This window comes from Phocoena phocoena, chromosome 18 (genome assembly GCF_963924675.1).
Source record: "Phocoena phocoena chromosome 18, mPhoPho1.1, whole genome shotgun sequence".
In the NCBI taxonomy this organism is placed as follows: Eukaryota; Metazoa; Chordata; class Mammalia; order Artiodactyla; family Phocoenidae; genus Phocoena; species Phocoena phocoena.
The window spans coordinates 32629125-32650731 of NC_089236.1; the positions used below are offsets into that span (position 1 = coordinate 32629125).

The 21607-nt window shown below is 37.7% G+C and overlaps 1 protein-coding gene across 4 annotated transcripts in view; it reads right to left on the reverse strand.

Moving 5' to 3' along the window:
* Nucleotides 1–21607, reverse strand: part of DIAPH3 (diaphanous related formin 3) — a 556147-nt gene that overhangs the window by 199022 nt on the left and 335518 nt on the right. For all 4 annotated transcript variants that reach the window (XM_065896255.1, XM_065896254.1, XM_065896253.1 and 1 more), the window contains one exon: nucleotides 7728–7892. In XM_065896255.1, coding sequence (XP_065752327.1) covers nucleotides 7728–7892 — 165 coding nt within the window. The remainder of the gene's footprint in view (nucleotides 1–7727; nucleotides 7893–21607) is intronic.

Genomic DNA, 21607 nt, shown 5'->3' on the forward strand with positions numbered 1-21607 from the left:
GTTATGTAGTTGATTTCTTTTTTCTCCATTATCAATTGTTGTTCTTATTACTGTATTAAAATAATCCAGTCTTTACTTTTTGCTATATTATTTCCATATATGAAATACTTAAAATGTAAAAGGGATATACAAATCACCAGTCATTTAGTCATACAGAAATCTGTCAGTAAAATGCATTTATTATCCCACTAAGCAATGCATACTAAGAATAAATCTTATCAGTAAAGAGAAAAATTAAGCCAAGTAATCTAGGTGTGTTTTTATTGTGAAAAGCCTAAAGAACAAAGATTAGAAGAACCTAACAGAATTAATTTTCAAGGCTGCAAACCCAAATATTCAGCACCTGGAATTGATCTAGTTCTTTAAATAAACAGATGCTAACAGGTAAGAAGAAAAGAAGATTCTATAGTTAGAATATTTATTTTGTTCTAGGTTTGGAGCTTTATACTTCTAAGTACGATCTCAGAATAACAATGGTGCCAGTGAAGATAATTTTCAAGTCGTAACCTCACCCAAATCAGCAAGGATAGAAGATACTTCTTATTATAATTACATAAGCTGGCTCAACATCCAATCACAGGACTTTTACATGATTTTCTTTTCTCTAATAGTGTATAATGAGTCCATCTACAAGATTTAAGGAGCATACAGAAAATGCTTAATGCCTTGGAGTTCCTGCTGGTCACCTAGTTGGTCTATATAGTAATCATCAGAAGTGACATTTAGAGTTGAGAAGCATCAAATTGGGGTAATTTAAATGATTTGGCAAAATGAGTTTTGTTCTAGCTGTACGCTATATGAAAAAAATTTACACTAAAAATACCCTCTCATTGGATGATTTCATTTTTGTTTGGCAAATCACTACTTTAGTCTGAGTATTCACTAGAAGGATAAATTGTATTTGATCAACACATGCAGCAAGACAAAATGAGTTATAACTGATTTTATATTTGTTTACTACACGGTATCTTTCAATTGTGTGAACCAAAAATCAACTTAAAGTCTGCAAACAGCATGAATGATAAATCTTTAACTAGATGAAACATAACTTTAACAAAACTGTAGACATAATCTAAAGACAAAGCTATTGATGGAAAATAGGTAGCCATTTATTTATTTCAGAGTATTTTATATGGAAGCATAAAATTAAAAAGAGGTAAAATCCTTAAACTATAGATCTTATTAAAATGAAATGGGAAAGGTAAAAATTACTTCTATCCTATGTAGAGAGATCACTTATTTTGAGGGTATATGAACATTATGTTACTTGATCTTCAAACTGTAACATCCTTAAGAAACACATGCTGTTATTAATGGGGAGCTGAGACTCAGGAGGTTAAGTAATCTGCCTAAGTCATAACACCCAAGGCACTCGGATGCCAAAGCCTGCACTCCCAGCCACTGCTGTCTCCCCAGTAGTGATGTGGACAGGAAAAACATCACTATTAAAAACAAACAAAGGGTGAGGCTTATCATAGGCAGAATTCAGCAATCATTTAAAATGTGAAGAAATCAGAGGAAATTATTTTTCTTTGACTGTCATCACACAATTCAGATGGGAGGTATATATGTGGAAAACAAAATTTAGGGAGAAACAAACTGGACTTTAATAACTGTAAAGTTCAGCACATATACCTAAACCCAGTGCAAAAAAAAAAAAAAAAAATACAAGGCTCCTCCACCTTTTGTGTATGCAACAGTAATCCCTTTTAAGGCAGGGATTGCTTTCTGCTATCCTCAAAATCCTAACGCTAAAGCGGGGTGTCCAGATATGCAGGGTCTTTGAACCTATTAATAAAGAAGGATGTCTAGTGACTTTTCTAGTACTTCAATATCCCAACAGAGAATGTTTATGTGCTCAGGATAAAAGCTACATGAACCAAAAAGTTTGACTTCTTTAAGTGTAATCACATCAACTCTATACATGAATATATAATATTGTAAACTCAAAGGGTCTACATAGTTACATATGTCTAATTAAAACAGAAAAATGACATATTCTTAATAAGTAAAACTTATTAGAAAATTTGTTTTCAAACATGTTACTTATAAGAAGACAAATAACAAAGGAATCCTAAGCGTTCGGAAGTATTTCTCTAAGATGAGATGTTAAGTAAAATAAATGAGGTGTCAGGTGAAATTTGCTCAAGGAGTTAAGAGTGTTGTTGTACTGTGCTAATAATTCTGGGTAAAGAAAGAAAATAGCAAAAGACCTTCCAATGATAAAAAAGAAGCATCATCAGGATAAGACGTGAGTGTGTTGAAGAAGAAACCATGTAATTTGGTCCCAAGGGAGTAAAAGCAGTTTGAGCAAGACTGTGTAATAAAGATGAGTGGGAGGTGGGACCAGGACATACATATGCTTCAAAGCCACAGTGACCAACGAGAGACACAAAAATTAGTTTTAAACTCAAATGACAAACATGAACCTGCTACAGCTGTTGGATAAGATAAAGGGAAGTAAGTCAGAAAGAGAAAAACAAATATCGTATGCTAACACATATATATGGAATCTAAAAAAAAAAAAAAAAATGGTTCTGAAGAACCTAGGGTCAGGACAGGAATAAAGACACAGACGTAGCGAATGGACTTGAGGACATGGGGAGTGGAAAGGGTAAGCTGGGACGAAGTGAGAGAGTGGCATGGACATATATATACTACCAAATGTAAAATAGGTAGCTAGTGGGAAGCAGCCACATAACACAGGGAGATCAGCTCGGTGCTCTGTGACCACCTAGAGGGGTGGGATAGGGAGGGTGGGAGGGAGACGCAAGAGGGAGGAGATATGGGGATATAGTGTTATAAAGCAGAAACTAACACCATTGAAAGTAATTATACTCCAATAAAGATGTTAAAAATACATATATAAAGGGGGACAAGAGGCTCCTTGTAAGATCCAACCAAAATTCCATAATGAGCTCAATTCATCCTGGAGAAGCATGTTATCTCTTTTAATAACAGGTGCATTGGTAATGGCATATAACAATGAGTCTAAAACCAGACCACAGTGGAAAACGATGATTGCTATGTATCACTACACGACTGAAGGCACGAATTTCATTTGGTGAAGTTTGATTCCTGGTGGGTCACCAATTTGCTCAGCCTATAGTGTGAGGCCAAACATTTCCACCTAGTACCTCCAATTTGAACTTTATGCCTCACATGAGTCCTATGGGAAATAAAAATCTATTACAGAGAGGTGCTGACTCTGTACTGCTCACCTTAACCCTCATCCCAGCCACAAGGCTTTGCATTAATAGGCCTATAATTTTAAAAGTGAACATTTTATGCTTTGAAATAGAACCAGACCTGCAAACATTTTTCTATCGTGAGCTCATCAATGTAAATAGAAAGTTATTCTATCAAGGGGTGAGGAAATAAGGTGAGCCTTGTGCTGATTCCCTCTAGTAAGTTATAAAAAACACCCTTAAAAATTACATTTTGATTGTTCTTACAAACTCTCTGAGAGCAATGTACTTGGAAATGGTAAAAAAAAAAAAAAGTACAGGCTTTGGAGTCAGGCAGGTCAGGCTTCCATTTAATCCTGCCCCTGCCAATTCTTAAGTGCGTCTGCCAAGGCATGGATTTTCTTTCTCTGGCCTGTAGTTCCCTCCAGGTAACATTCTGTACCTCATAAAAATGTTGTGAAGACTAAATGGGATGACACATGAAGAGCACCTAGCACAGGGTCTTAGCAATTCCATCAGTGGCAGCTGTATTTGGTTGAAGATGATAGAAAAGGGGTAAGTTAAACTGTCACAATGAACAGCTGTTCCTCAGAGGAAGCCACAAGATCATGAAAGCTTCCCCCCTTGGTCTACTGGGCTTGAGGTAGCAGACTGAAACAGATGTTCCTTTGTTACCTATTGTAAAAAGTCTCTCAGGGAGACAAAAGGAAGGAGGGCAGGAAGGAAGGAAGGAGGGCAGGAAGGAAGGAAGGAAGGAAGGAAGGAAGGAAGGAAGGAAGGAAGGAAGGGAAGATGCTGAACAGCTCTATCTCTGCAAATTAGTTGAGAGATCCTAGTTAACACTGGTGAGACTCCCTGGCTTAGCATCTCCGTTCAGTCACCTGCTAGCTGTTACTATCTATCTAAGCCTCAGTTTCCTCATTTGTAAAATGGGAATAATCCAGTACACATACCACATCTATTTGTTGTTGTAACAAATGAGAATGAGAACACCTGGCACTTGGTTGGCAGTATATGTGTTAGCTATTAGAGAATGCCACCCACCGTAGATGGGGGCATCTGATACTAGATGAAGGAAATTCTGAGCACAGATTAGAAGTGCGAGTACAATAATTTAGTCCGGCAAAATATGGAGGGAGTGTGCCAGGCATAGGGAACAACGAGCAGAGTGGCCAGAACTTGAGAGAAAACATTCCATGGTAAGCTGCTGTAGTGGAGGGCAGGTGTAGAATGAGGACAGTGCTCCAACTTCTTGTGTAATACAAAACGGACCTCCAATTTACCAGAACATTTGCTGCTCATTCATGACCAGGGATCATGAATGTCAGTGGATGAAGTAATAGTGTAAACATAGTTTAATGTATCAACTATACTTAACAATGTAAACATATCTTAAGTGTATCTTAAAGAGAAAATATATTTTTTGCCTATTGTATTAATGTGGCTTTCCAGAACAAACCTTCAACATATTAAAGGTCCACATCTATCCCCAATATTTTCATACTAACTCATTGAAATTAGCCTGGTTTTCACAATTGAATTATATGGAATTAAATAGCAACCTAAGAGATCAGAAGACATTGACAAATAGACATCTATTTGTCAGTAATTTCTATCAGTCTTGACACTGTGGTCTTTTTAAAGATACAGTGTCCAAAATTCAAGGAGTATAACCATAAAGAAAGGAAGAAAAAATTTGTGTGTGAAATTATACTTCCCTTACAGTCTTCTTTATGCTTATTTTTATTCTAAAGAAAATTCCCTCTCCAGATTACTTATTTAGATAAAGTGTTTTATACTTAGCTCTAATGATTTTAATTTAGTACAATGTGTATATGAGTGTGTGTGTGTGTCTGTGTCTATATGTATGTGTGTGTGATAGCAGCTACTTCTAGGACCCATGTAAACTCTGAAATAGGCAAAGTATAGCTGTCACTCTGTGACCCTCCACCTTGAACCCTTCTCCATTCAAACATTTTCTCTCTCTGCCCACCACCTAGTAACAGAAATGCCAAGTCACCCAGAGAACTCCTACCAGACCTCAGGAAGATGTGGAATTAGATCTGGTTTCAAAACCAGACAATTCGGCCTTGGTCTCTTTCTTCATTTGCCAAAGGGGGATAGAAACAACGAAAAGATACAGAATTATCATGAAGATTGACTGAGGTAATATATGTTAGGCATTTGGAAAAATGTCTGGTTCATAGAAAATACTCAATATCTGATGGGTATTATTATTTTATATATGCATTTTATAATTTTATGCATAATTATGTCATGGGTCCCCAAGACCACCCTCAGGCTTGATAATTTGTTGGAAGGACTCACAGAACTCAGAAAAGTTGTTACACTCACTGTTAACAGTTTCTTACAGTGAAAGGATATAGATTAAAATCACAGTTGTCTTCTCCCAGTGGAGTTTCATTATTCCAGCAACAATGTGTGACAACACGTGTGATGTACTGCCAACCAGGGAAGCTTACCCAAGCCTTGATGTCAAGAGTTACTGAGGGGACTTCCCTGGTGGTCCAGTTGTAAAGAATACACCTTCCAATGCAGGGGACATGGGTTCGATCCCTGGTTGGGGAACTAAGATCCCATATGCCTCAGGACAACTAAGCCAACTACTGAGCTCGGGTGCCTCTACTAGAAAGCCCGCATGCCAAAAATACAGAGCCCACTCACCCTGGAGCCTGTGCGCCACAACTAGAGAAGGGAAAACCTGCATGCCACAACTAGAGAGAAGCCCATGCACCACAACAAAAGATCCCACGTGCCGCAACTAAGACACAATGCAGCCAAAAAATAAATAAAATTTAAATAAATAAATAATAAGACTTATTGAGGTCAGTCATGCAGGCATGAATATAGACTCCCTGCATGAATGACCTTGGCTACTCAGTCTCCAGCACCCCACAGACGACGAACTGACACAGTGTGGCCCAAGGCCCCTGGTGAACAAAAGTAGGTGTTTACCGTAAATCACATTTTTTGCATAAACTATCTAGCTTGGCCCAAGGCCCCAGGTATACAAAGATGGCCATACCGGGCAGGATATTCCAAGGCTCACAGCTGCTCTCTCCAGAGCCAGTCAAGGGCCACTACTTTCTCTAAAATGTACAGGGTTTGAGTACCTTAAGCCCACTGAGTTAACCCTTTACTGCATAATAATTTATTAAGCAACTACCATGCACCAGGAGCTATGATACTTAATATATATTATCTCATTTAATATTTAAATACTCTCATGAGAAAGGAATTAACATCCCCTTTTACAAATATGGAAACTGAGGCTCGAGAAGGTTAAAAGGATTCATAGTCATATATTAACTAGTGTGGAATCCAAACCTTGCTCTCTCAAACTGCAAAGCCTTTGCTACTTCCACTAAGCCATGTTGTCTCATAAAATATTATAAAAATTAAAGTAGTATATTATACATCACGAATATAGGCACATAATAAATATATTTAATAGATTCATTTCTGGTAGTGAAAAAATAATTTAAAAAATCACTTTGAATTTGTGGAGGAAATAAACTAGAGCTGTGAGCAAATGTGCATTTATTGTAGACCAGTTTTCATTTAAAATATTGAGTTTTTATTGAAAGGGTATCTTGTCACAACCAGGTGATTATAATCAAGTCCAATAAATTCAGCAATAAAGTTTTCTGGAGATTAAAAAGCAATTCAAACTTCTTTAAATTCAACCTTCTTTTTCTTTACACCTCAAAACTTTTTAATCCCCACAACATTTGCTGAAACACAAAAGTGACTCACCCATCTATTAAGAATAACGTAATTTTTCGTTGCAGAAATGTATTACCAGTTTCCCTAGAGGAAACAATGCTTTCTCAATTTAATACGTGTGTGGTTTTCTCCCCCATCTAATCAGCTAATACTTTTCAAAAGATCTTTTTAATGCCTAAATGAAAGGATTCCACATCAGAGACCTGACCTCCCTATTATAGTATCTAAAGGAAACCCTAGGAATGTAAAATCCATTCAAAGGCAAATCGCAGGTAGCTTATTATACAATGCATTAAGAAAAGGGGAAAAAAGCTTCATAAGAACTGCACAGAATTTGGTAAAATTATACCACAAAAATACAAATTGATCTTAAGTATAAAGAAACAAATTCATAGCCAAACACTTACTACAAAAGTGCTTTGTAGTCAGCCAGGAGGGGAGTCTTTATGAAAAGCTTCAGAATTTGTCACTTTTTCAATCAAAATTTCTGATTACAGCTTAATGTTGGGAAGGCCAAAAAAAAGGACAAAACACATTTTTCAATAGATTTAAAAATCTGAAATTTTTAAAGCTAACTTTCAATATCAGAAAAGGTAGATTTTACTACAGACAACAAGAGTAGAATGAAGTAATAAGAGTAATAATAGATAGTAATATATTATATTATATATATAATATAATATATAATGAATATATAATTATATATGTAATATAGTAATATATTATAGTAATATAATAATAGTAATATAGATACAAATACTTTTAAAAAACAAATTAAGATTTTTAACATACCATGAACATGGTTCTGAAGTTATTCAAATCAGTCAAAAAGTCTTCCACAGACACCTTCTTCACATCGATGGCATAGTACCCCATTATACTCTGGTATAACTTGTCCATGTTTTCATGTAATTTTGAAAGTTTCTCATAGTGTTCTTTTGCACTGATAACAAAGATGTATATTACAGTTAAGGTATTCTGAAGTTTACAAAGTAATGCTTTAGGGGAAAAAAAATCCTATAAGTCCAATGTTTTAATTTAATTGTTAGCCATTATTACATATCTCCAAAATGCCAAAATTAGCTCTAATAGTTAACCATTCTTACAATTCAATCTACACTGTACAGTGATGAAATCTTAAGTGTGCTTCCTAATTAACACTGGTGAAGTTATCAGAAAAGTTATTTGTATATTTAATATGTCTCTTTTACAATTAAGTTCAAGGAAATTTTTCTTCCAATTTGCCTATCTTATCAGATCATGCAATATGATTTAAAATTATAGTTCAGTAGTTTCAATGATATTGAAATCAATAACATAGGCATTTTGCATAGTAGTTAAACTGGACAACCTGGGGTCAATTTCTAGCTCCTGCACTTGGTAGTATTGTGCCTGTGGACAAATGCCTTCATTTCTCTGTGCCACAATTTTGTCACCTGTAAAATGGGAATAATAATAATAACATCACTTATAGGGCTGTTGTGAGGACTAATGAGTTAATACATACAAAGTTCTTAGAAAAATGGCATTTCGTAATACATATAAATACTTGGTCTTATTATTGCCCACTTATTCAATTTAAGCTCTACTTAAGGTTCTAAAAGCAATAAATTTTTTAAGAGTTACATTAAAAACTTCTTATATTGTATAAGTAAATTCATGTTTTAACTTCTTTGGAAAATTGGTATACAATTTCTTCTATGAATTACATGATTTAAAATTATGATTACATACACACACAGAAATGTTCTTTTCTCACTTATTTATGACAATTAGTTGAAAGCACACTGAGACTGAGAAGACTAACTTTCTGTGAATGTGGTGGTGGCATTAGAACACATTTTCTAAACAAACAATAGAATTTCCTTTGTGGTGTGACAGATTGCTGTGGTAGCCAGATAAAAAATCTCCATACCACATTCTGAAAAGATGACTCCGCTACAGCATCAGTCATAATTATCTATGGCTCTTTTAAACTGGGACATTAAACTTACTGAAGTCATTATATTGTCTCTAACACAAAAAGATAAACAGATATTAACACATTTTTTCAGAAGTCAGAAAATAAGAATAACTAGACTCAGACTGGGAGAAAATAAAAAAATGGAATGTTTATGTCTAAAAAGAAAAATTTTCCACAATTTCAAAAAGATATGGTTCCTCTGGTCAGAGCATTCTCCAGTACAGGATGAAATAAGGAAAATGATACAGGCCCTCTGTTTTGAGAAAAAGAATGAAAGAAAGAGGTAGCACTGTTGCCAGATATGTGGTGAACCTGGGGCAGAGAAGAATGCTGCTCCCACAAGGAAAAAAGGCATCCCCATCAATCACCTGTACCCATGTCTACGGTCAATCTACAGATTACATACTGCCCTTCCATGCCTGTTTTTTTTTGTTTGTTTTTTAATACCATGCTCTGCTTAGTTAAATATATAGTATTTTAGAAGAACAGACTAGAATGTAAGGAGTCTAGATTCTAATGCAAGAGGTGATTTTGATTTTTTTTTTCTAATGAGCTTAGAAAATCTATGGATCTTTCTTTGGCTAGTTTAAGCAGCAAAATGCCTCCTCATACTTTCTAAGAATCTAGATCATAATAGTATCAGTGTTCGATGCATTTATATGTAGCATCATTTTTTAATCCTTGGATGAACAAAAGATTTTGTATTAGTAAAATCACAAGAAATTATAATACAGTCACACGTTTCCATATACTTTGTCTCGTGAAACATCCATATTTGTGAAATGCTGTAAGTAAATTTATGTAAATAAAAATCACACTTGAAATGCATTCAGAAACTATCATTAAATGGAACATATGGTGATTGATTTGTAATGTGCAGTAAGTATCCCTTCATTTACCTAGCAAATTGAGAAATCAACATTGGTTTATATATTCCATCTATAAACTCTCACCTAAAATTTATGTCCCAGATAGAGACTATATCCACATGGATTATTTATATATCCTTAACTCCTGCCTAAAAGAGGAATCATTTTCTGCCTTTGCTTGTCCAAATCTATCGTTCCAAGTTTGGTTCAATTCTTCCTCTTCCATGAAGCCACCTTCTCTAATCTCTGCAACTATGAGTGATCATTTCTTCCACTGAATATATAGCACTTTTAGTCCAGGTATCTCTGTAATGAAGTTCTCTGTTTTCCCTTCTAGTACAATCCCCTAGTAGTGTTTTGTTTTTGCCATGTGATCACCTGTGATTATTAGCTCTTTTTCTAGATGCTGTATTAAGTCTAATCATCTGCAAACTACATTGGTGCCAATGACTTATTTCACCCTACTGTCATCACTCAAACTTCGGTGGGAAGAGTAGCAGGCCTCCTCAAAAGTCTGATGTAAGTCAAGGAACTTCTCTTCATAAAATTGCACATATACACATTCACACACACACACGAACACATACAATTTGGATGTAATGTTAAGAGCTAACAGAGTTCCTAAAAAGTAGTTACCCTGGACAACAGGCTGCATTACTATGGTGGGTGTTTCTAATTGTATGGTTCTACAGCTACTCCTTTTTTGCCCTTATCACTGCTTATAAGGCTTTGAGTTTTAATAAATATGAGTAATTTTATTCTAATACCTGGTAATATGCCCATTCACAGGAATCAGTTTGGCAAATAGGTTAAAATAAAGCCCTATTACTCAATAACACTTTTTAGATTGTAGGTTAAGAATCAAAAGTTAATGACATATCAGAAGTATGCTTGAGCATACTTAAATAAAACAGTAAAATTCTATTAAATGATGTGATGGGAAAGAAGACCAAGAGCCAGAACGATGGAAATTACATGGTCTTGTTTTAACAGCTAGAGAGTTAACTTTCTTATCATTTTTATCTACAAAACAATTTGCTCCCAAAGGAAAGTAAGTAGAGCTTTAAATAAGTGGAATTACCCAGAAAAACAGTAAAATTGTGATTGAACTGAAACAATTCTGGAAATAGCCAAATAAATTCTCAGAAGTTTAAAATGACTCTTTGATAGAATGGAATAAGTGGTTACCTTAATGAGGCACTCTACATCATTACTGCTGGGTACTTTCTCATTAACAGATGAGGGAACATTCACATAAAAAATCATCATTATCCAAAAGAAAAAAACAAACACAGATGTTCTTGTGCCAACTGTTAAACTCCAGCTAGAAGTTAATGCCCATATCCATAGTAGTCATAAGGCTTTATTTTTTCCCCCAGAAAGTTCTATATTTGTAAAGAGCTTGAGAAAAATAGGTGAGCTATACAACAAAATTAAACTCTGATAAAATTCATTACAGAAATATTGATATATATCCAACTACTTGATATTTTTGTAAAATCTATTTTCTTTTCCTTTACCAGGACTAAGGCCAAATTCTGATTAATTTCTACTTGAACAAGTATAATTTTCCCATGTGAAGGTACATGACAACCAGAACTGTGTTCACACACATTGAACCAAAAATGTTTAGTGTTGGCCAACTAAGTAGTCAGAATGAGATGTGGGATTTAACTCCTGGTTAGCAAGTACTGTTCATTCCCAAGCCACCCAGCCACCCAGCATAAATTTATTCTAAATGTAAATTTACATTTATTCTCATGTTTTGCCCCCATTATTGCACCTTCCCCACCAACGATGTCTATTACTTCCATTAATCATCTTACAAGGACCAGCTTCAATCAGTCCTACAATGTTTATAGTCTAAAAATTTTTTTTTTTTTTTTTCGGTACATGGGCCTCTCACTGTTATGGCCTCTCCCGTTGCGGAGCATAGGCTCCGGACACACAGGCTCAGCGGCCATGGTTCACGGGCCCAGCCGCTCTGCGGCATGTGGGATCTTCCCGGACCGGGGAACGAACCCATGTCCCCTGCATCCGCAGGCGTACTCTCAACCACTGCACCACCAGGGAAGCCCTATAATCTAAAACATTTTATAGATCTTCTTCAGTACCCAGAGTCTGGCCAGCCAGCCAGCCAGGTTGACAGCCAATCTATAAGTAGTCACTAAACACCACTAAGTACCACTCTTCTAGACATGAGGAAAACGAGTAGTTAACAAGGTAAGCAAAGTCCCTGCTTTCATGAAACATGAATTCTAGAGTGTGGTGAACAGGTAATAAAGAAGAAAATTAATGAGATATTCAGACAATAATAAGCATGATGAAGAAAACAAAAGTTTGTGTGTGATATTGTATACAGTGACAGAGGCTAACTTATGCTGCGTAGTCTGGGAAGTCCTGGCAGAGAAGGTGGCAGTGACTGAAGCATGACTGTCAAGAAGCCGTGAACACGACGTTATAAATGTAGTAAGACTTCTGAGAAGAAAGAGATCATCATAGACTTGAGGATTCATACAGGATGAGAAGTATATACAATTTTTAAACATATTTATTGGAGTATAATTGCTTTACAATGGTGTGTTAGTTCCTGATTTATAACAAAGTGAATCAGCTATACATGTACATATATCCCCATATCTCCTGCCTCTTGCGTCTCCCTCCCACCCTCCTTAAACCATCCCTCTAGGTGGTCAAAAAGCACCAAGCCGGGCTTCCCTGGTGGCGCAGTGGTTGGGAGTCTGCCTGCCAATGCAGGGGACGCGGGTTCGCGCCCTGGTCTGGCAAGATCCCACATGCCGTGGGGCAACTGGGCCCATGTGCCACAATTACTGAGCCTGCGCGTCTGGAGCCTGTGCTCCGCAACAAGAGAGGCCGCGATAGTGAGAGGCCCACGCACTGCAATGAAGAGTGGCCCCCGCTTGCCACAACTAGAGAAAGCCCTCGCACAGAAACGAAGACCCAACACAGCCATAAATAAATTAATTAATTAATTTAAAAAAAAAAAAAAAAAAAAGAAAAAGCACCAAGCCTATCTCCCTGTGCTATATGGCTGCTTCCCACTAGCTATCTATTTTAAATTTGGTAGTATATATATGTCCATGCCACCCTCTCACTTTGTCCCAGCTTACCCTTCCCCCTCCCCATATCCTCAAGTCCATTCTCTATGTCTGCACCTTTATTCCTGTCCTGCCCCTAGAGTTTTCAGAACCATTTTTTTAGATTCCATATATATGTGTTAGCATACACTATTTGTTTTTCTCTTTCTGACTTACTTCACTCTGTATGACAAACTGTAGGTGATCCACCTCACTACAAATAACTCAATTTCGTTTCGTTTTATGGATAACATTCCATTGTACATATGTGCCACATCTTGTTTATCAATTCATCTGTCGATGGACACTTAGGTTTCTTCCATGTCCTAGCTATTGTAAATAGAGCTGCAATAAACATTGTGGTACATGTCTCTTTTTGAATTATGGTTTTCTCAGGGTATATGCCCAGTAGTGGGATTGCTGGGTCATATGGTAGTTCTATTTTTAGGTTTTTAAGGAACTTCTATACTGTTCTACATAGTGGCTGTATCAATTTATATTCCCATCAACAGTGCTAGAGGGTTCCCTTTTCTCCACACCCCCCAAGCATTTACTGCTTGTAGATTTTTTTTTTTTTTTAACATCTTTACCGGAGTATACTTGCCTTACAATGGTGTGTTAGTTTCTGCTTTACAACGAACTGAACCAACTATGCATATACATATATCCCCATATCTCCTCCCTCTTGTGTTTCCCTCCTACCCTCCCTAGCCCACCCCTCTAGGTGGTCACAAAGCACCAAGCTGATCTACCTGTGCTATATGGCTGCTTACCACTATCTACTTTACATTAGGTAGTATATACATGTGCATGCCACTCTCTCACTTTGTCCCAGCTCACCCTTCCCCCTCAAGGCCATTCTCTATGTTTGTGTCTTTAACCCTGTCCTGCCTCTATGCTCTTCAAAGCAATATATATATATTTTTTACATTCCACATATATGTGTTAGCATATGGTATTTGTTTTTCTCTTTCTGACTTACTTCACTCTGTATGACAGACTCTAGATTCATCCACCTCACTACAAATACCTCAATTTCGTTTCCTTTTATGGCTGAGTAATATTCCGTTGTATATACGTGCCACATATTGCTTAACCATTCATCTGTCGATGGACACTTAGGTTGCTTCCATGTCTTGACTATTGTAAATAGTGCTGCAATGAACACTGTGGTAGATGACTCTTTTTGAATTATGGTTTTCTCAGGGTATATGCCCAGTAGTGGGGTTGCTGGGTCACATGGTAGTTCTATTTTTAGTTTTTTAAGGAACCTCCATACTGTTCTCCATAGTGGCTGTATCAATCTATGTTCCCACCAACAGTGCAATAGGGTTCCCTTTTCTCCACACCCTCTCCAGCATTTATTGTTTGTAGATTTTTTGATGATGGCCATTCTGACTGCTGTGAGGTGATACCTCACTGTAATTGCTATTTGCATTTCTCTAATGATTAGTGATGTTGAGGATCCTTTCATGTGTTTGTTGGCAATCTGTGTATCTTCTTTGGAGAAATGTCTGTTTAGGTCTTCTGCCCATTTTTGGATTGGGTTGTTTGTTTTACTGATATTGAGCTGCATGAGCTGCTTGTATATTTTGGAGATTAATCCTTTGTCAATTGTTTCATTGCAAATACTGTCTGCCATTCAGAGGGTTGTCTTTTCATCTTGTTTATGGTTTCCTTTGCTGTGTAAAAGCTTTTAAGTTTCATTAGGTCCCATTAGTTTGTTTTTATTTCCATTTCTCTAGGAGGTGGGGAACTTCCTGTGATTTATGTCAGAGTGTTCAGCCTATTTTTCCTCTAAGAGTATTATAGTGTCTGGCCTTACATTTAGGTCTTTAATCCATTTTGAGTTTACTTTTGTGTGTGGTGTTAGGGAGTGTTCTAATTTCATTCTTTTACATGTAGCTGTACAGTTTTCCCAACACCACTTATTGAAGAGGCTGTCTTTTCTCCATTGTATATTCTTGCCTCTTTTATCAAAGATAAGGTGACCATATGTGTGTGGGCTTATCTCTGGGCTTTCTATCTTGTTCCATTGATCAATATTTCTGTTTTGTGCCAGTACCATACTGTCTTGATTACTGTAGCTTTGTAGTATAGTCTGAAGCAGGGAACCTGATTCCTCCAGCTCTATGTTTCCTTCTCAAGATTGCCTTGGTTATTCGGGGTCTTTTGTGTTTCCATACAAATTGTGAAATTTCTTGTTCTAGTTTTGTGAAAAATGCCATTGCTCGTTTGATAGGGACTGCACTGAATCTGTAACTTGCTTTGGGTAGTATAGTCATTTTCACAATGTTGATTCTTCCAATCCAAGAACATTGTATATCTCTCCATCATTTTGTATCATCGTTAATTTCTTTCCTCAGTGTCTTATAGTTTTCTGCATACAGGTCTTTTGTCTCCTTAGGTAGGTTTATTCCTAGATATTTTATACTTTTTGTTGCAGTGGTGTATGGGTGTGTTTCCTTAACTTCTCTTTCAGATTTTTCGTCATTAGTGTATAGGAATGCAAGATATTTCTGTGCATTAATTTTGTATCCTGCTACTTTACCAAATTCATTGATTAGCTCTAGTAGTTTTCTGGTAGCATCTTTAGGATTCTCTATGTATATTATCATGTCGTCTGCAAACACTGACAGCTTTACTTCTTCTTTTCCGATTTGGATTCCTTTTATTTCTTTTTCTTCTCTGATTGTTGTGGCTAAAACATCCAAAACTATGTTGAATAACAGTGGTGAGAATGGACAACCTTGTCTTCTTCCTGATCTTAAGAGGAAATGGTTTTAGTTTCTCACCACTGAAAAGATGTTGGCTGTGGCTTGTTATATATGCCCTTTATTATGTTGAGGTAAATTCCCTATATGCCTACTTTCTGGAGCATTTTTATCATAAATCGTTGTTCAATTTTGTTGAAAGCTTTTCTGCATCTATTGAGATGATCATATTTTTTTTCCCTTCAATTTATTTATATGGTTTATAACACTGATTGATTTGCATATACTGAAAAATCCTTGCATTTCTGGGATTAACCCCACTTGATCAGGGTGTATGACCCTTTTAATGTGCTGTTGGATTCTGTCTGCTAGTATTTTGTTGAGAATTTTTGCATATATGTTCACACGTCATATTGACCTGTAGTTATCTTTCTTTGTGACATCTTTGTCTGGTTTAGGTATCAGGGTGATGGTCACCTTGTACAATGAGTTAGGGAGTGTTCCCCCCTCTGATATATTTTGGATGAATTTGAGAAGGATAAGTGTGAGCTCTTCTCTAAATGCTTGATAGAATTCACCTGTGAAGCCATCTGGTCCTGGGCTTTTGTTTGTTGGAAGACTTTTAATCACAGTCTCAATTTCAGTGCTTGTGATTGGTCTGTTTATATTTTCTATTTCTATTTGTCTGTTTCTATTTTCTATTTCTTCCTGGTTCAGTCTTCGAAGGTTGTGCTTTTCTAAGAATTTGTCCATGTCTTCCAGGTTGTGCATTTTATTGGCATATAGTTGCCCATTGCAATCTCTCATAATCCTTTGTATTACTGCAGTGTGAGTTGTTACTTCTCCTTTTTCATTTGTAATTCTATTGATTTGCATCTTCTCCCTTTTTTTTCTTGATGAGTCCAGGTAATGGTTTATAAATCTTTTTTGTCTTCTCAAAAAATCAGCTTTCAGTTTTATTGATGTTTGCTATTGTTTCCTCCATTTCTTTTTCATTTATTTCTGATCTGATCTCTATGCTTTCTTTCCTTCTGCTAACTTTGGGTTTTTTTTGTTCTTCAGTCTCTAATTGCTTTAGGTGTAAGGTTAGGTTGTTTAATTGAGATGTTTCTTGTTTCTTGAGGTAGGATTGAATTGCTATAAACTTCCTTCTTAGAAATGCTTTTGCTGCATCCCATAGGTTTTGGGTCATCATGTTTCCACTGTCATATGTTTCTAGGTATTCTTTGATTTCCTCAGTGATCTCTTGGTTATTTAGGAGTGTATTGTTTAGCCTCCATGTGTTTGTATTCTTTCCAGATTTTTTTCCTGTTATTGATATCTTGTCTCATAGCGTTGTAGTCAGAAAAGATACTTGATACGAGTTCAATTTTGTTAAATTTACCAAGGCTTGATTTGTGACCCAAGATATGATCTCTACTGGAAAATGTTCCATGAACTCTTGAGAAGAAAGTGTATTCTGTGGTTTGTGGATGGAATGTCCTATAAGTATCAATTAAGTCCATCTTGTTAAATGTGTCAATTAAAGCCTGTTTCCTTATTTTCATTTTGGATGATCTGTCCATTGGTGAACGCGGGGTGTTAAAGTACCCTACTATGATTGTGTTACTGTCGATTTCCCCTACTATGGCTGTTAGCATTTGCCTTGTGTATTGACGTGCACCTATGTTGGGGGCATAAATATTTACAATTGTTATATTTTCTTCTTGGATTGACCCCTTGATCATTACGTAGTGTCCTTCTTTGTCTCTAGAAATAGTCTTTATTTTAAAGTCTAGTTTGTCTGATACGAGAATTGCTACTGCAGTATTCCTTTGATTTCCATTTGCATGAAATATCTTTTTCCATCCCCTCACTTTCAATCTGTATGTGTCCCTAGGTCTGAAGTGGGTCTCTTCTAGACAGCATATATACGGGTCTTGTTTTTGTATCCATTCAGCCAGTCTATGTCTTTTGGTTGGAGCATTTAATCCATTAACATTTAAGGTAGTTATCGATATGCATGTTCCAAGTACCATTTTCTTATTTGTTTTGAGTTTGTTATTGTAGGTCTTTTCCTTCTCCTGTGTTTCCTACACAGAGAAGTTCATTTATCATTTGTTGTAAAGCTGGTTTGGTGCTGCTGAATTCTCTTAGCCTTTGCTTGTCTGTAAAGGTTTTAATTTCTCTGTGGAATCTGAATGAGATCCTTGCTGGGTAGAGTATTCTTGGTTTTTCCCTTTGATCACTTTAAATATGTCCTGCCTCTCCCTTCTGGCTTGCAGAGTTTCTGCTGAAAGATCAGCTATTAACCTTATGGGGATTCTGCTGTATGTTATTTGTTGTTTTACTGTTGCTGCTTTTAATATTTTTTCTTTGCATTTAACTTTTCATAGTTTGATTTATATGTATTTTGGCATGTTTCTCCTTGGATTTATCCTGTTTGGGAAACTCTGTGCTTCCTTAACTTAATTGACTATTCCCTATCCCATATTAGGGAAGTTTTCAACTATAATCTCTTCTAATATTTTCTCAGTCCCTTTCTTTTTCTCTTCTTCTTCTGGGACGCCTATCATTCGAATGTTGGTGTGTTTAATGTTGTCCCAGAAGTCTCTAAGACTGTCCTCAATTCTTTTCATTCTTTTCTCTTTATTCTGCTCTGCGGTAGTTATTTCCACTATTTTATCTTGCAGGTCACTTATCCGTTCTCTGCCTCAGTTATTCTGCTATTGATTCCTTCTAGAGAATTTTAAATTTCATTTAGTGTGTTGTTCATCATTGTTTGTTTGCTCTTTAGTTCTTCTAGGTCCTTGTTAAACATTTCTTGTTTATTCTCCATTCTATTTCCAAGACTTTGGATCATCTCTATTATCATTACCCTGAATTCTTTTTCAGGTAGACTGTGTATTTCCTCTTCATTTGTTTGGTTTGGTGGGTTTTTACCTTGCTCCTTCATCTGCTGTGTTTCTTTGTCTTCTCATTTCGCTTAACCTACTGTGTTTGGGGGTCTCCTTTTCGTAGGCTGCAGGTTCATAGTTCCCGTTGCATTTGGTGTCTGTCCCCAGTGGCTAAGGTTGGTTCAGTGGGTTGTGTAGGCTTCCTGGTGGAGGGGACTGGTGCCTGTATTCTGGTGATGAGGCTGGACCTTGTCTTTCTGGTGGGCAGGACCACATCCAGTGGTGTGTTTTGGGGTGTCTGTTAAGTATTTTGCCTTTAGGCAGCCTCTCTGCTAATGGGTGGGGTTGTGTTCTTGTCTTGCTAGTTGTTTGGCATAGAGTGGCCAGCACTGTAGCTTGCTGGTCATTGAGTGGAGCTGGGTCTTAGAGTTGAGATAGAGATCTCTGGGAGAGCTTTCACTGTTTGACATTACATGGAGCCAGGAGGTCTCTGGTGGACCAATGCCCTGAACTCAGATCTCCCACCTTAAGAGGCACAGGCCTGACATCTGGCTGGAGCACCAAGACCCTGTCAGCCACACGGCTCAGAAGAAAAGGGAGAAAGAGAAGAAAAGAAAGAAAAAGAGAAAGAAAGAAAGAAAGAGTGAGAGAGAGAAAGATAGAAAGAAAATAAAGTTATTAAAATAAAGATTAAGAAAATTAAAATGCAATAAAAAAAGAAAGAAAGAAAAAAAAAGACAGAAAGAAAGAAGAGAGCAACCAAACCAAAAAACAAAGCCATAAATGATAACCAGCACTAAAAAAAAAAAGGACAGACAGAACCCTAGGATTTATGGTAAAAGCAAAGCTATACAGACAAAAATCACACAAAGAAGCATACACATACACACTCACAAAAAGAGAAAAAGTAAAAAGTATATATATATATATATATATATATATATATATATATATATATATTAAAGAAAAGGAAGAGAGCAACCAAATCAATAAAGAAATCTACCAATGATAATATAGGGTAAATACTAAAGTAAGGTAAACATAAAACCAAAAAGAAATTAGATGCGGAAAGCAAACCCTAAGTCTACAGTTGCTCCAAAAGTCCACTGCCTCAATTTTGGGATGATTTGTTGTCTATTCAGGTATTCGAGAGATGCTGGGTACATCAAGTTGATTGTGGGGATTTAATCTGCTTCTCCTGAGGCTGCTGGGAGATCCTTCTCTTCTTTGTTCGCACAGCTCCTGTGGTTCAGCTTTGGATTTGGCCCTGCCTCTGCCTGTAGGTTGTCTGAGGGCGTCCGTTCTTCGCTCAGACAGGACGGGATTAAAGCAGCAGCTGATTCGGGGTCTCTGGCTCACTCAGGCCATGGGGAGGGAAGGGTACGGAGTGTGGAGCGAGCCTGCAGTGGCAGAGGCCACCATGACGTTGCAACAGCCTGAGGTGCACCGTGTGTTCTCCTGGGGAAGTTGTCCCTGGATCACGGGACCCTGGCAGTGGCGGGCTGCACAGGCTCCCAGGAGGGAGGTGTGGATAGTGACCTGTGCTTGCACAGAGGCTTCTTGGTGGCTGCAGCAGCAGCCTTAGCGCCTCATGCCTGTCTCTGGTGTTTGTGCTGATAGTCGCGGCTCGCGCCCATCTCTGGAGCTCGTTTAGGCGGTGCTCTTTTTTTTTTTGCGGTATGCGGGCCTCTCATTGTTGTGGCCTCTCCTGTTGCGGAGTACAGGCTCCGGACGCGCAGGCTCAGCAGCCTTGGCTCACAGGCCCAGCTGCTCCGCAGCATGTGGGATCTTCCTGGACCGGGGCACGAACCCGTGTCCCCTGCATTGGCAGGCGGACTCTCAACCACTGCGCCACCTGGGAAGCCCTAGGCGGTGCTCTTAATCCCCTCTCCTTGCGCACCCTGAAAGAATGACTCTTGCCTCATAGGTAGTTCCAGACTTTTCCCGGACTCCCTCCAGGCACACTAGCCCCTTTCAGACTGTGTTTATGCAGCCAACCCCAGTCCTCTCCCTGGAAACCGAACTCCGAAGCCCGAGACTCAGCTCCCAGCTCCCACCCGCCCCGGCGGGTGAGCAGACAAGCCTCTCGGGCTGGTGAGTGCTGGTCGGCACCGATCCTCTGCGGGAATCTCTCCACTTTGCCCTCTGCACTCCTGTTGCTGCACTCTCCTCCGTGGCTCCGAAGCTTCCCCTCTGCCCACCCCCTGTCTCCACCAGCGAAGGGGCCTCTTAGTGTGTGGAAACATTTCCTCCTTCACAGCTCCCTCCCAGAGGTGCAAGTCCCGTCCCTATTGTTTTGTCTCTGTTTTTTCTTTTTTCTTTTGCCCTACACAGGTACGTGGGGAGTTTCTTGCCTTTTGGGAGGTCTGAGGTCTTCTGGCAGCGTTCAGTAGGTGTTTTGTAGGAGCTGTTCCACATGTACATGTATTTCTGATGTATTTGTGGGAAGGAAGGTGATCTCCACGTCTTACTACTCTGCCATCTTGAAGGGCTCTTGAGCAGGATATTTTAATCTGAGACTTAAAAGTTTATTAAGAATGGGTTAAATGGAAAACAAGCGAGAGAGAAAACAGGCAAGGGAGGAAAGAAGACTAATTCAAAAGAAAAACTCTCCTCTTACAAATCACTCAATTACGCAACTTCCCACTCTTGCAAATGGACCATGTATTATACTAGCTTACATCTCACCCATTTTACTCTTCTATTTTACTCCTAACCACAGTTCAATTAAATAAAAATGTACTAAATTCATTTACCTGAAAAATGCTGTGCTTTATGCAGTGTGGAATATAGATATAAGGAAGATGCAAGACTTTCTCTCAGTTTTAGCATCTACATAGTAATTTGAGGAGCATCCAAAATATTGCTATACAGTGTAATAACAAAAAAGAAAGTGTGAAAATAAAGTGCAATAACAATGAAGAAATTTAAAGACTATAAAATGGAGAAGAGTCGAATAACGTGTCACGTAAGTTGTGTGACAAATACAAAAATATAGAAATGTCTAGCAAAATGATTTTTCCTAAGAGACTTGGGAGAGGGGGTAGGATGAGGAGAAAAGAGAAAGGTAAAGCCTTGTGCAAGGAGAATTTCAAGGGTGATGCTCTAGGATCTATTTTCTATTTTCCTCAAAATAACATATATTCCAGAAT